The sequence below is a fragment of the Lepidochelys olivacea genome (genome assembly GCF_965140295.1).
Source record: "Lepidochelys olivacea isolate rLepOli2 genome assembly, chromosome: 1".
In the NCBI taxonomy this organism is placed as follows: Eukaryota; Metazoa; Chordata; order Testudines; family Cheloniidae; genus Lepidochelys; species Lepidochelys olivacea.
The window spans coordinates 7,613,378-7,629,127 of NC_140411.1; the positions used below are offsets into that span (position 1 = coordinate 7,613,378).

Sequence of the window (15,750 nt, forward strand, 5' to 3'; positions counted from 1 at the left end):
GGAAGGGTGCGGGACTGTGTCCCTTGAATAGCCCCTGTCCACAGCTGTGGAATGGATCATGAAGCTCCCAGAGCGCTCAGGAAGGACGAGGACTGTGACTGCAGCAGAGCGCTGCAAGACCTCAGCAAGTTTGCAGATGACACTAAACTGGGAGGAGAGGTAGATACGCTGGAGGCTAAGGATAGGATACAGAGGGCCCTGGACAAATTAGACGACTGGGCCAAAAGAAATCTGATGAGGTTCAACAAGGACCAATGCAGAGTCCTGCACTTAGGATGGAAAAATCCCATGCACCGCTACAGGCTAGGGACCGAATGGCTCAGCAGCAGTTCTGCAGAAAAGGACCACGGGGTTACAGTGGATGAGAATCTGGATATGAGTCAACAGTGTGCCCTTGTTGCCAAGAAGGCCAATGGCACACTTCCTTTGAAGTTTTTAAGGTCAGGCTTGACAAAGCCCTGGCTGGGATGATTTAGATGGGAATTGTTCCTGGTTTGAGCAGGGTGTTGGATTAGATGACCTCCTGAGGTCCCTATCAACCCTGATATTCTATGATTCTATGATTCTATGATTTGGACAGTGTGTCAGGCCAGGTGAAATGGGAAACAACCTCCCCACCCCTTTTCTTGATTCACTGTATTGACCGGAATTCTGAGATTGGAACAGCCTCCGATATGGCGCTTCATGGGCCAACATCTCACGAGTCCCCTGGCTCTCCAATAGCACAGTCACTTCGTATATGCTGCTGCCTGCCTTGGTCTCCTTCCCCCAGTGCCGTGTCCTCTCTGACCAGCGAGTGGGAACAGCCCCATGTCCACTGCTCCGTGTCTTACACCCCATCTGAACCTCTCTCTAAAGAGTGGAAATCAGTAGCTCTTCTAGGCCTGGTCTACACTGGGGGGGGGGGGCGGAATCGATCTAAGATATGCAACTTTAGCTACGAGTATAGCATAGCTGAAGTTGACGTATCTTAGATCGACTTAGAATCACTTTCTCCATGGCCTCACGGCGTTGGATCAACGGCCGCAGCCCCCCTGTTGACTCCGCTTCCGCCTCTTGCCCTGGTGGAGTTCCGGAGTCGACAGCAGAGCAATCGGAGATCGTGTAGACATGGCCCTAGGCTCACACGTAAGGTTCCAGGATTGAATAGGTGGCCACGGCCTGATTTTCTTAACTCCTGTGTCACTGGATGATGAACTGACTATTCATTTGACAAACACCCTAATTATCCTTGCACGAAGGTGTTTGCTTTGCACGCTGTACACTACTGGATTAATCAGGGGCGGGCCCAGCAAGTAGATATAGCCCAGGAGAATTTGAAGCAAGGGAGAAGAGCTCTTCCAGAATCTGTGTATGACAGTCAGGCTGAACTCTGGCATGTAGAAGACCAGGACGGCGCAGAGGTGGGAGACGCAGGTGTTCAAGGCCCTGAGGCACTCCATGTTGGATGCGATACTCAGCACTGCTTTGAGGATCATCACATAAGAGAGGAAGATGAGCAGCGAGTCCAACCACAGCGTTAGGAGTGTTACAAACAAGCCATGGATATTATTGAATGTGATGTCCGCACATGCCAACTTCATGATGTCCTGGTACAGACAGTAGGAATGGGAGAGGACGTTGGCTCGACAGTATTGGAACCGTTTCAGGAGTAAGGGGAATGGTAATTCTATGGCCACACCTCTTAGCACAACCACAAACCCCATCTTGGCTATTCTCGGCAGGGTTAAGATGGAAGCATATCTCAGTGGGTTACAGATAGCAATGAAGCGATCAAAGGCCATCATCAAAAGCATGGCGGATTCAAGTGTTGCAAGAAAGTGGATAAAGAACATCTGGGTAAAACAAGCATTGAGGCTGATTTCCCTAGAGTTAAACAAGTATATACCCAGTGTCGTCGGTATGGTGGTTATCGATAAACCAAGGTCTGTGAAGGCCAACATGGAAAGTAAAATGTACATGGGCTCATGGAGGCTTGGATCTGTTTTTATAGCAAACAGAATGAGTGAATTTCCTACTATTGAAGTAACATACACTAAGCAGAAGGGGATAGAGATCCAGAGATGGACGTCTTCCTTCCCAGGTATCTCAGTGAGAAAGAAAACAGCAGGGTTGAATTTAGTTTCATTGATAGCTGACATAATGGACTGAGAAGGTCCGATGAGTTTTAAACTTTTCTTCCTGGAAGGAAAAAGCACAGGAGAGTAGATGATATTTATTGAGACATCATTCTGCTCTGAGTGGAATTCTAGAGACTCCCTGGAGTTCAAGGAAGATCAGCAAAAACATAGTTTTAGATTTTCAGCACCAATAGTAACCCATATAAACACCCTGCCCCTCTTTGCATTCTTCTAAGCAACTGGCCCCATTGAGATCTTGTGGCTCAGAGTTCCGCAGCCTATTGGAGCACTGTGTGCTTTTGCAATTGTGACCTTCCCACAGACACCCTTTTTGGCCCTGCACTTCTGAGTGTGGCACTTTATCCTATCTGGAGAGTCCAAATTATGCCACTACCTCTTTGGAGCACAGGAGATCATTTTTCGCGCCATTTTCTGAATTCAGTAACATTGACTGTAACGGCATGACTCCAGATTTACATGTGTCAATTCAATTAGAAGAGGACTCCATTAACTTTCCCTTGCCAAATGCTCCCAGTGATATACTCTGACCCCCCAAAATCCCTCTAAGAGAAGCTGAAGTGATTTTCCTAGCCAATGTTGACTGAATGCAGAGAGTTCAATTGTCCTATAGACTTCCCTTCATCGTCACAGGATCTGCATCCTGTATTTGGCAAATGAGAAGCTTGACAGAAAAGACAGAGAGTTATTTCAGCTGGGCGGGGTGGGGTTGCTGTTACAAAAGGGTGAATAGTGTAAACACTAAATTTGCACTAATATCCAGCTGAGTGTGCAAGTTACCTCAGCCAAGCTTGTGTAACAGGTGATGTGTGTAAATCACATTAAAACCACTATTACTCTCCCCTTTCATGCACCTCAGATCTACTCTTTGCTGAAACACGAACCAGCGGTTCTGTTCTCCAGGACCTTTTGGAAAGTCTTTCACAGGTATTACAAAGTGGTTGAGTGCACGAATTCACAATCGGTCCAGAGAATAAAATGGTTAAAAATGCATTTGCTGATTAAATTTCCAGGACAAAATAAACCTGGCGTGATTGGGGAACTAGTAACTCTTATTCCCTGGGGTCTCTTCTTTTGCAGCCCAGAGCATTATCGGGCCCAGAGCACACGGCATCTACAGAAAGAGGAGCTCTTTGGAAATCCTGAAATGGGGCGTCAGGGTTTTAAAACACTCTGGGCTCGCTTTGAATGTCAGATTTCTGTGTAGCTGAAATTATTCACTGTGCAGCATGGGTAGATGTAGGGGAGGAGTTCCCAAATGACCTAGCGCTGCCTTCCCTCCAGCCCCATCACTGAGTCCTCTGCTGCTTCGGACAATATCTGCCAATGGAAACACCTTGCAGCCTTTCCCCTTTACTTCACATTTGAAAGATAGCCAAACCTGCCAACATACCCAATTCCTGCTGGAAGGGGAGCTGCTGACACCAGAGGTCTTCACCCTGTAGCACAAGGAGTCACCGGACAGCTTGCGTGGGCAGCAGGCTGCAGGCAGTATCTGTTCAGACAGGGAGGGAACTGTCTTTATGAAGCAGGTTAGCACATTCCCTTGGGGCCTACTTGGCCATCAGGGAACCTTAGCTGCTCAGCTTAGTTTGCACCAGGTTTCATCCCCGTGACAGCCAATGGCAAACTGCAGGAGGCCAAATCACAGGGGATGTGCGGTGATGCTAGTCAACTGAACTGCAGTGCCAAGCCCTGCTGCAGGCTCTATTCCTGGGATCCGGGTTTGTTGTCACTGTTCGTATGATTCCGATTAGTCACATGGCTACCTCGGGGGCGGCCACCTGGTAACAATGTTACAGCTGTGATCTTGCTGAAATAAAATTAATAAATAAGTAAATTAACAATGAAAATATTATTAATATAGGACCAGATTTCTCCCCAGCAGCCCCCTGTCCTGTATTACAAACCCAGGGTGCAAGCCAGGGAAGGGAGATTCCACAAGGCTCCCTACATGGAAATTTCCCTCGGATCGTTCCAGAAAGGGAGTCCCTTCATCAGTTCAACCATCATTTATGTTCTGAGGACGAGGCAGATGAAAAGCCTCCCATTTCTTTTGGGGATCCAGGCAGGTGCAGCTGGGTAACATCATGGCAGCTGAGCTTTCAGAGAACAATGTTCCATTTTCTATGAAAAGTCACCCTGTCAGGGTTCCTTCCCCATTCTGAACCCTAGGGTACAGATGTGGGAACCCGCATGAAAGAACCCCTAAGCTTAAAAACTTCCCTAAGGTACAAACTTTGCCTTGTCCTTGAACCCTATGCTGCCACCACCAAGAATTTTAAACAAAGGACAGGGGAAGAGACGACTTGGGGAGACATCTTCCCCCAAAATATCCCCGCAAGTCCTACATCCCCTTTCCTGGGGAGGCTTAAGAATAATATCCTAACCAATTGGTTACAAAACCATCAAAGACCCAAACTCCTAGATCTTGGAACAATGGAAAAATCAGTCAGGTTCTGAAAAGAAGGGTTTTATTAAAAAAAGAAAGGTAAAAATCATCTCTCTAAAATCAGGATGGAAAATATTTTACAGGGTATTCAGATACAAAACACAGAGGATCCCCCTCTGGGCAAAACCTTAAAGTTACAGAAAACAGGAATAAACCTCCCTCTTAAGACAGGGAAAATTCACATAAAACAAAACATAAACTCATCCGTCTTGCCTGGCTTACCTAAATTGGTTGCAATATTGGAGACTTGGATTAGGATAGGCAAGAGAAGATGGATTTCTGTCTTACCTTTCTCAGTCCCAAGAGAGGACAACCACGTAAACAATGAACACAAACAAAACCCTTTCCCCACCCCAAGAATTCAAAGTATCATGTCTCCTTACTGGTCCTTTGGGTCAGGTGCCAGCCAGGTTAGCTGAGCTTCTTAACCCTTTACAGGTAACAGGATGTTGCTTCTGGCCAGGAGGGATTTTATAGCACTCCATACAGAAAGGTGGTTACCCTTCCCTTTATATTTATGACACACCCCCAAAAAGGATGCAAAGGAAACATTTTAGTTTGGGTCAAAATGTTGTGTGTTTTCCAGCCCAGCTCCAGCCACTAGCTGTCAGTAGCCCTCTACCAGCGTCCCACACTGAGCAGCCCCTTAGGGTGACTATAATTCCCAAAGAGAAAACAGGAGACCCCCAGATGATCGCATTAAGGCTCCCACCCCCATGAGATGCTGTTGCCTATTGCTGTAACTCTGTAAGGGCCCCCTCAGGGTTTCAGGAGGCTGTTTTCTCCCCCACAGCTCTGCCTCATCCCTTGCAGGTGGCTGGCATCTCCACTCACCTCCCCCGAACATTCCTCCACTCTCCACTTCCCCACTTCTTTGACAGAAGTGGGCATACGTCCTCTTTGCTGTTTCCAGCTGATCAAGACAGCAAGAGCAAAGAGGACAAATTCCTCCTTCCGGAAAAAAAAAAAGCCTGACACAGGACTTAAAAAAGGGACTGTCCTGGCCAAAAAGATACATAATGAAACTATATGTATTGTCACCCTACCATGGATGATGGCCACACAACTCTATAATGGAGGGAGCCCCTGGAAAAGGCTTGTCTGAATCAAACCATCCATCAGAGGAACAGATTCAGAACATAAGAAATACCATATGGATTCAGACCAATGGTCCATCTATCCCAGTGTCCTGTCGTTTGACGATGGCCAGTGAAGATGCTTCAGAGGCAATTAACAGATCGGCGCAATTGTTGAGTGTTTCATCCTCTGTCATCTGCTCCCATCCTCTGACAGTCAGTGGTTTACAGACAGCCAGTGCATGGGGTTTCGTCCCTCACTATCATGGCTAATAGCCACTGATGAATCTCTCTCCCTTGATCTTACCTGGACCCAGTTATGCATTTGGCCTTCACAACGTCACCTAGCAATGAGTTCCACAGGCTGACTGTGCCTTGTGTGAAGAAATAATTCATTTTGTTTCTTTTAAACCTGATGCTCATTATCTTCATGTGTGACCCCTGTGAAGGGGCAAATAGCTCTTCCTGAATCACTTCCTCCACATCAATCATGACTTTATAGACCTCTCTCATATATCCTCTGAATCGTCTCTTTTCCAAGTTGAAAATTCCCAGGCTTTTCCTCTCCTCATATGGAAGCTGTTCCCTGCCCCTAAAGATTTTTGTCACCTTTGTCTCTACATTTTCTAAGTCTAATATATCTTTTCTGAGATGGGGCGACCAGAACGACACAAAGCATTCAAGGTGTGGGCATACCACAGATATAGAGATTCGTATATTTCTGTCACTCTTGAGGGAGGCGAGCTCACCGGCCCCTCTCCTTCTGCATGAGGCACACCCTACCCTGCACCCGGAATGCCAAGCCCCCACATCCTGGAGATGCCCAGAGCCTCCACAGCCCATAGGGATGGAGCCGCCCCCGCCGAGCCGTGCCACTCCACCTCTCTTGAGACCTGAAGCCAACCTGGGGAAAAGCTTCTCTCGTCCCAAAAACCCTGAGCTTGTTATTTTCTCCATGCAGGTTCCAGGGCAGCCGAGGAGAGGATTGTGACACTGCCCGCATATTCATCACAGTAGTATCCTTGCGATGTGTTTATGACGTAGTTCTGACATATCTTCTACAAAATATAGCCTGTGAGGTGTCTATGAAAAAGTTATGGTTTCCAGAATATGATGATCCTATTTGTGTGCATGTATCATTTTTATATCTGAACTTACGAATATAGACTATGTATCTGTGTTCCAGATGTGGTTACACTGGCTTGACAACCACCAGGTAGAATGTTTCCATTGAAGACAGCTAGCTGTGAAGGGCCGGTTCAGGGTAGTGGGCCATTAGGGGAAACAATAGGCCTTAAGAGAAGTTTATCCCTCACCAGGTGAGCCTTCCTGAGAATGTTCCAGACAGCCTATTAGTAATAGGTTTCAGAGTAACAGCCGTGTTAGTCTGTATTCGCAAAAAGAAATGGAGTACTTGTGGCACCTTAGAGACTAACCAATTTATTAGAGCATAAGCTTTCGTGAGCTACTGCTCACTTCATCAGATGCAGATCGTGGAAACTGCAGCAGACTTTATATATACACAGAGAATATGAAACAATACCTCCTCCCACCCCACTGTCCTGCTGGTAATAGCTTATCTAAAGTGATCATCAGGTGGGCCATTTCCAGCACAAATCCAGGTTTTCTCACCCTCCACCCCCCCACACAAATTCACTCTCCTGCTGGTGATAGCCCATCCAAAGTGACAACTCTTTACACAATGTGCATGACAATCAAGTTGGGCTATTTCCTGCACAAATCCAGGTTTTCTCACATCCCCCCCACCCCCATACACACACAAACTCACTCTCCTGCTGGTAATAGCTCATCCAAACTGACCACTCTTCAAGTTTAAATCCAAGTTAAACCAGAACATCTCGGGAAAAGCTTGACAGAGAGATCCACTTCCTGGACACTACAGTGCTAATAAACAATGGTCACATAAACACCACCCTATACCGGAAACCGACTGACCGCTATTCCTACCTACATGCCTCCAGCTTTCACCCTGACCACACCACACGATCCATCGTCTACAGCCAAGCTCTGTGATACAACCACATTTGATCCAACCCCTCAGACAGAGACAAACACCTACAAGATCTCTATCAAGCATTCTTACAACTACAATACCCACCTGCGGAAGTGAAGAAACAGATTGATAGAGCCAGAAGAGTTCCCAGAAGTCACCTACTACAGGACAGGCCTAACAAAGAAAATAACAGAACTCCACTAGCCGTCACCTTCAGCCCCCAACTAAAACCCCTCCAACGCATTATTAAGGATCTACAACCTATCCTAAAGGATGACCCAGCACTCTCACAAATCTTGGGAGACAGGCCAGTCCTTGCCTACAGACAGCCCCCCAACCTGAAGCAAATACTCACCAACAGCCACATACCACACAACAGAACAACTAACCCAGGAACCTATTATTAGCCATCATGTGTCAGCAATGCCCCTCTGCCATGTACATTGGTCAAACTGGACAGTCTCTACGTTAAAGAATTAAAAGGACACAAATCAGATGTCAAGAATTATAACATTCATAAACCAGTCGGAGAACACTTCAATCTCTCTGGTCACGCAATCACAGACATGAAGGTCGCTATCTTACAACAAAAAAACTTCAAATCCAGACTTCAGCGAGAAACTGCTGAATTGGAATTCATTTGCAAATTGGATACTATTAATTTAGGCTTAAATAGAGACTGGGAGTGGCTAAGTCATTATGCAAGGTAGCCTGTTTCCTCTTGTTTTTTTCCTACACACACCCCCCCCCCCCCCCTGTAGTGTCCTGGAAATGGATCTCTTGTGTGGACTGGACCAGGCTGAGGTTGATGGTGGGATGGAAATTGTTGAAATCATTGTGGAATTCCTCAAGGGCTTCTTTTCCATGGGTCCAGATGATGAAAATGTCATCAATATAGCGCAAGTAGAGTAGGGGCGTTAGGGGACGAGAGCTGAGGAAGCGTTGTTCTAAAGCAGCCATAAAAATGTTGGCATACTGTGGGGCCATGCGGGTACCCATAGCAGTGCCGCTGATCTGAAGGTATACATTGTCCCCAAATGTAAAATAGTTATGGGTAAGGACAAAGTCACAAAGTTCAGCCACCAGGTTAGCCGTGACATTATCGGGGATAGTGTTCTTGACGGCTTGTAGTCCATCTTTGTGTGGAATGTTGGTGTAGAGGGCTTCTACATCCATAGTGGCCAGGATGGTGTTATCAGGAAGATCACCGATGGATTGTGGTTTCCTCAGGAAGTCAGTGGTGTCTCAAAGGTAGCTGGGAGTGCTGGTAGCGTAGGGCCTGAGGAGGGAGTCTACATAGCCAGACAATCCTGCTGTCAGGGTGCCAATGCCTGAGATGATAGGGCGCCCACGATTTCCAGGTTTATGGATCTTGGGTAGTAGATAGAATATCCCAGGTCGGGGTTCCAGGGGTGTGTCTGTGCGGATTTGATCTTGTGCTTTTTCAGGAAGTTTCTTGAGCAAATGCTGTAGTTGCTTTTGGTAACTCTCAGTGGGATCAGAGGGCAATGGCTTGTTTCCTCCCCCCCCCCCCACCCAGACGTTCAGGTTAAACTTGGATTTATACTGTAAATGTCCCACCTTGATTATCATACACATTGTAAGGAGAGTGGTCAGTTTGGATGAGCTATTACCAGCAGGAAAGTGAGTTTGTGTGTGTGTTGGAGGGGAGGGTTGAGAAAACCTGGATTTGTGCTGGAAATGGCCCACCTTGATTATCATGCACGTTGGAGGGAGAGTGGTCACTTTGGATAAGCTATTACCAGCAGGAGATTGAGTTTGTGTGTGTGTGGTTTTTTTTTTTGGGGGGGGGGGTGAGAAAACCTGGATTACACATTGTAAAGAGAGTGGTCACTTTGGATGGGCTATTACCAGCAGGAGAGTGAGTTTGTGGGGCGGGGTGGGGACGGAGGGTGAAAAAACCTGGATTTGTGCTGGAAATGGCCCAACTTGGTTATCATACACATTGTAAGGAGAGTGATCACTTTAGATAAGCTATTACCAGCAGGAGAGTGGGGTGGGAGGAGGTATTGTTTCATGATCTCTGTGTATATAATGTCTTCTGCAGTTTCCACAGTATGCATCCGATGAAGTGAGCTGTAGCTCACGAAAGCTTATGCTCAAATAAATAGGTTAGTCCCTAAGGTGCCACAAGTACTCCTTTTCTTTTAGTATTTTTCCACTATCTAAGCTGGATGGAATAACACTATCTCTTGGCCTCACTCCCTACACAAGGGAACTCCTGCAAACACCTGAGGAACAAAGACTGAACGGGGGGAAGTGCCAGTGGTGGATATAGGCCTGGACAGGCTCAGCCTTCCTGGAGCTGCTGTGGCCACTCGCTGCCAGTTGCAGGGTTTGCACAGGGACCTTTTTATTCTTCTGTGCCATGCAGGTTCCAGGGTAGCGAGGAGGCAATATGTGCTACTCAGCTTCTTCAGGAATCTCGCTGCACTCCATGGAGATTACTGATGAAACCAGGAAGCTGAGAAACACAGAGCGCTGTGACAGGTTGTCACCCCCAGGGGGCAGTCTCGGTGCTGTGGGAACCCCTGTGCCGCTCATCCCGCCAGCATGGCTGGCCAATCCTACACTGCTTTGCTGGTGACAAAGACAGCCTCTTCAAGCCCTGTCATCACCCAACACAACGGTAGGCGGTGCCACACCCCCAATTGAGCGGCCTGAGTGCTTTAGTGAGCCACTCAAGGACAGGCTGGAGGCAACAGACAATTTCCCAACTCCCCAGCCCTTGCTCCCTTACTGGACTATAAACCCCAAATTATACCATTTTGCATTGCACAGGAGTACAACACAAGCTCATTAATCTAGGTGGCTTTCCCTTTGATGTGGGAAGGATATACGACAGCCTTTGTACACAGAGCTGGGATTTTCCCGAGACATTCTACTCAAAACATGCTGGTAAAGATATAGAATAAAATAGTTTTATTACCTACAAAAAGATGGATTTTAAATGGATAGAAACCCGATTAAAGCACATTATCTAGCATATAAACAAAAATGGAAACTAAGCGTAACACACAAAATAAATTGGATATGAATGAACAATTTCTCACCCTGGGTGATGAAACAAGCAGTCCATCAAATTTTCAAACGCAAGCTAGAAATCCTTTTAGCTTGGGATCAGCACTTCCCCTGTTAAGACATTGTTCCTCAGCTGTTTCTAGGAGTTCTCTTGTGTGGGGAGTGAGGCCAAGAGATGGTGTCACTCCCCGTATTATATAGCAGAAAAATACACCTACCAAAATGGAATGAACTACATTTGAAATACAGATACATAGTCAATATTCATAATTTCAGATGCAAAAATGATACAAGCACACAAATAGGACCATCATATTCTCCACATCATAGCTTTCCATAGTAAACACCCAAGAATCTTTTTTCTACAAGACACACATAACTAGATCATAGTCATAGCACAATCATAGCACTAAGATCAATATCGGGGGCATATAAAAAGCTCAGGTTCTTTGGAAGAGACATGCTTTTCCCATGGGCTGGCTTGGGGTCTCAGGAGAGTGAGCTCGGCATGGCAGGCAGTGCTCCAGCCGTCCCAGGTCTCCTCCAAGATTGGGGGTGGGGTGGGAGGATCATTGGTTCAGCCATGCGGTGTGTGGAAGCTCTGGGCTGCTCTGGGAGAGGGGGGCTCGCTACTCTGGCTCTGGCTGTGGTGGTGGGGCAAAAGGAGTGGTGAATTAGAGTGGACTGCCCATCCCCAGTTGGGCAGGAGAGTCCCGAAATTCAGAGTTCAAGTCCCGATGTGGGCTGAATGACTTTAGAAGAGCATTTGTCCTGAATTACCTGCCATGCCGATCCACGCCTGCAGAAGGCTCATGGGCAGCACCACCCTTTTCACAGTCAGGGGGAGGAGGAGGTCCTTAGCTTCCTCTCCACACGCTATGAGGCCACGCCCCATGTTAGGGGGCAGGTGGAGGGTCTGCGCGTCCCCAGAGCAGCACTTGCTCCCAGGGCTCCTCTTACCATGGCCTGTCTGTGATGTCCAGCCTAGTCGGTGGGTGAGGCTTGGGGAAAAAAGAGGACCAGTAGGTGGGAGTTCAGGGGGAAGAAGAGGGCCAGGGGTGAGGCCATGTAGGGGGCAGGGCTCCTGCCTGTGTCCTGCTTTTGGCTTTTGAGAAGGTGCTCAGCCTACACTGAATGGGCTGGGCTGAGACAGGAGATTGTTGTGACTGCATTGCTGGGACAGCACAAACAGAGCGGAGGAGTCCTAGGAAATATGCTTCTGTGTGCAGAGCCATCAATAATGGGCAGGGGATGTTACCTGAATGGCTTCTCCTGGGGCTCCTGTGTTAATCATGTCTCTGTCTCAAGCACCTGGGTGAGGGCATGGGGGAAGGGTGCAGGACTGTGTCCTTTGAATAGCCCCTGTCCACAGCTAGTGCATGGATCATGCAGCTCCCAGGGCACACAGGAAGCACTAGGATTGTGACTGCAAAAGAGCTCTGCAAGATCTCAGCAAGTTTGCAGATGACACTAAACTGGGAGGAGAGGTAGATACTCTGGAGGGTAGGGATAGGATACAGAGGGCCCTGGACAAATTAGGGGATTGGGCCAAAAGAAATCTGATGAGGTTCAACACGGACCAATGCAGAGTCCTGCACTTAGGACCGAAGAATCCCATGCACCGCTACAGACTAGGGACCGAATGGCTCAGCAGCAGTTCTGCAGAAAAGGACCTAGGGGTTACAGTCAATCAGAAGCTGGATATGAGTCAACAGTGTGCCCTTTTAGCCAAGAAGGTCAATGGCATTTTGGGATGTATATGTAGGGGCAATGCCAGCAGATCGAGGGACGTGATCGTTCTCCTCTATTCGACCTTGGTGAGGCCTCCTTTGGAGTCCTGTGTCCAGTTTTGGGTCCCACACTACAAGAAGGATGTGGAAAAATTGGAAAGAGTCCAGCGGAGGGCAACAAAAATGATTAGGGGACTGGAACACATGACTTATGAGAGGAGGCTGAGGGAACTGGGATTGTTAAATCTGTGGAAGAGAAGAATGAGGGGGGATTTGATAGCTGCTTTCAACTACCTGAAAGAGGGTTCCAAAGAGGATGGATCTAGACTGTTCTCAGTGGTAGCAGATGACAGAAGAAGGAGGAATGGTCTCAAGTTGCAGTGGGGGAGGTTTAGGTTGGATATTAGGAAAAATGTTTTCACCAGGAGGGTGGTGAAACACTGGAATGCGTTCCCTAGGGAAGTGGTAGAATCTCCTTCCTTTGAAGTTTTTAAGGTCAGGCTTGACAAAGCCCTGCCTGGGATGATTTAGCTGGGGACTGGTCCTGCTTTGAGTAGGGGGTTGGACTATATGACCTGCTGAGGTCCCTTTCAACTCTGATATTCTATGATTCTATGATTCTTTGATTTGGACAGTGTGACAGGCCAGGTGTAATGGGAAACAACCTCCACACCCCTTCTCTTGATTCACTGTATTGACCGGAATTCTGAGGTTGGAACAGCCACTGATATGGCTCTTCATGGGCCAAAATCTCACCAGTCCCCTGGCTCTCCACGAGCACAGTCACTTTGTATATGCTGCTGTTAGCCTTGGTCTCATTCCCCCAGTGCCCTGTCCTCTCTGACCAGCGAGTGGGAACAGCCCCACTTCCACTACTCCACGTCTTACACCCCTTCTGAACTTCTCCCTAAAGAGTGGAAATCAGTAGCTCTTCTAGGCCTGGTCTACACTGGGGGGGACGGAATCGATCTAAGATACGCAACTTTAGCTCCGAGAATAGCATAGCTGAAGTTGACGTATCTTAGATCGACTTAGAATCACTTACTTCGCGTCCTCGCGGCATTGGATCGACGGCCGCCCATCCCCTGTTGACTCCGCTTCCGCCTGTCGCCCTGATGGAGTTCCGGAGCTGACAGCAGAGCAATCGGGGATCGATCAATACCTGCCGATCCAGCGGGTAATGTAGACGTGGCCCTAGACTCACACGTAAGGGTGCAGGATTGAATAGGTGGCCACGGTCTATTTTTCTTAACTCCTGTATCACCGTATGATGAACTGACTATTTATTTGACAAACACCCTAATTATCCTTGCACGAAGGTGTTTGCTTTTCACACTGTACACTATTGGATTAATCAGGGGCGGGCCCAGCAAGTAGATGTAGCCCAGGAGAATTTGAAGCAAGGGAGAAGAGCTCTTCCAGAATCTGTGTATGAGAGTCAGGCTGAACTCTGGTATGTAGAAAACCAGGACGGCGCAGAGGTGGGAGACACAGGTGTTCAAGGCCCTAAGGCACTCCATGTGGGAGGTGATGCTCAGCACTGCGTTAAGGATCATCATATAAGAGAGGAAGATGAGCAGAGAGTCCAACCACACCGTTATGAGTGTAACAAACAAGCCATAGATGTTATTGACTGTGATGTCCGCACATGCCACCTTCATGACGTCCTGGTGCAGGCAGTAAGAATGGGAGAGGACGTTGGCTCGACAGTATTGGAACCGTTTCAGGAGTAAGGGGAATGGTAATGTTACGGCGACACCTCTTAGCACAAACACCAACCCCATCTTGGCTAATCTCGGCAGGGTTAAGATGGAAGCATATCTCAGTGGGTTACAGATTGCAATGAAGCGGTCAAAGGCCATCATCAAGAGCATGGCGGATTCAATTTTTGCAAGAAAGTGGATAAAGAACATCTGGGTAAAACAAGCATTGAGGCTGATTTCCCTAGAGTTAAACAAGTATATACCCAGTATCGTCGGTATGGTGGTTATCGATAAACCAAGGTCTGTGACGGCCAACATGGAAAGTAAAATGTACATGGGCTCATGGAGGCTTGGATCTGTTTTTATAACAAACAGAATGAGTGAATTTCCTACTATTGAAGTAACATACACTAAGCAGAAGGGGATAGAGATCCAGAGATGGACGTCTTCCTTCCCAGGTATCCCGGTGAGAAAGAAAACTGCAGGGTTGAATTTGGTTTTATTGACAGCTGACATAATGGACTGAGAAGGTCCGACGAGTTTTAAACTTTTCTTCCTGGAAGGAAAAAGCACAGGAGACTAGATGATATTTATTGAGACATCATTCTGCTCTGAGCGGAACTCTAGAGACTCCCTGGAGTTCAAGGAAGATCAGCAAAAACATAGTTTTGGATTTTCAGCACCAATAGTAACCCATTTAAACACCCTGCCCCTCTTTGCATTCTTCTAAGCAACTGGCCCCATTGATATCTTGTGGATCACAGTGCCACAGCCTATTTGAGCACTGTGTGCTTTTGCAATTGTGACCTTCCCACAGACACCCTTTTTGGCCCTGCCCTTCTGAGTGTGTCCCATTGTATCATAACATGTGTGTAAACACATGGCAAGTGCACGGTGAATATGGTCATAGTATTTATCTATCCTGCACTGAAGCTATTTACGTGTTTCATTTCCTCATTATATATATTTTATTTACTTTATCCTATCTGGAGGAGTCCAAATTATGCCACTACCTCTTTGGAGCACAGGAGATCATTTTTAGCACCATTTTCTGAATTCAGTAACATTGACTGTAACGGCATCACTCCAGATTTACATGTGTCAATTTAATTAGAGGAGGACTCCATTAACTTTCCCTTGCCAAATGCTCCCAGTAATACACTCTGACCCCCAAGAGAAGCTGAAATGATTTTCCTAGCCAATGTTGACTGAATGCAGAGAGTTCAATTGTCCTATAGACTTCCCTTCATCCTCACAGGATCTGCATCCTGTATTTGGCAAATGAGAAGCTTGACAGAAAAGACAGAGAGTTATTTCAGCTAGGGTTGGGTTGGTGTTACAAAAGGGTGAATAGTGCAAACACTAAGTTTGCACTAATATCCAGCTGAGTGTGCAAGTTACTTCAACCATGCTCGTGTAACAGGTGATGTGTGTAAACTACATTGAAACCACTATTACACTCCCCTTTCATGCACCTCAGATCTACTCTTTGCTGAAACACGGACCAGCGGTTCTGTTCTCCAGGACCTTTTGGAAAGTCTTTCACAGGTATTACAAAGTGGTTGAGTGCCACGGCCCTGAATTCTTGCATTCAC

The 15,750-nt window shown here is 47.1% G+C and overlaps 1 protein-coding gene across 1 annotated transcript; it reads right to left on the reverse strand.

Moving 5' to 3' along the window:
* Positions 1 to 1,205: 1,205 nt before the first annotated feature.
* On the reverse strand, positions 1,206 to 14,671 carry LOC311514539 (olfactory receptor 51G1-like; the record flags this gene model as incomplete). The annotated part of the gene is made up of 2 exons (XM_084617105.1): positions 1,206 to 2,181; positions 13,794 to 14,671. The coding sequence occupies 2 exons, from the start codon at positions 14,669 to 14,671 to the stop codon at positions 1,206 to 1,208; spliced, it is 1,854 nt and encodes a 617-aa protein (XP_084473231.1).
* Between the last annotated feature and the right edge of the window lie 1,079 nt (positions 14,672 to 15,750).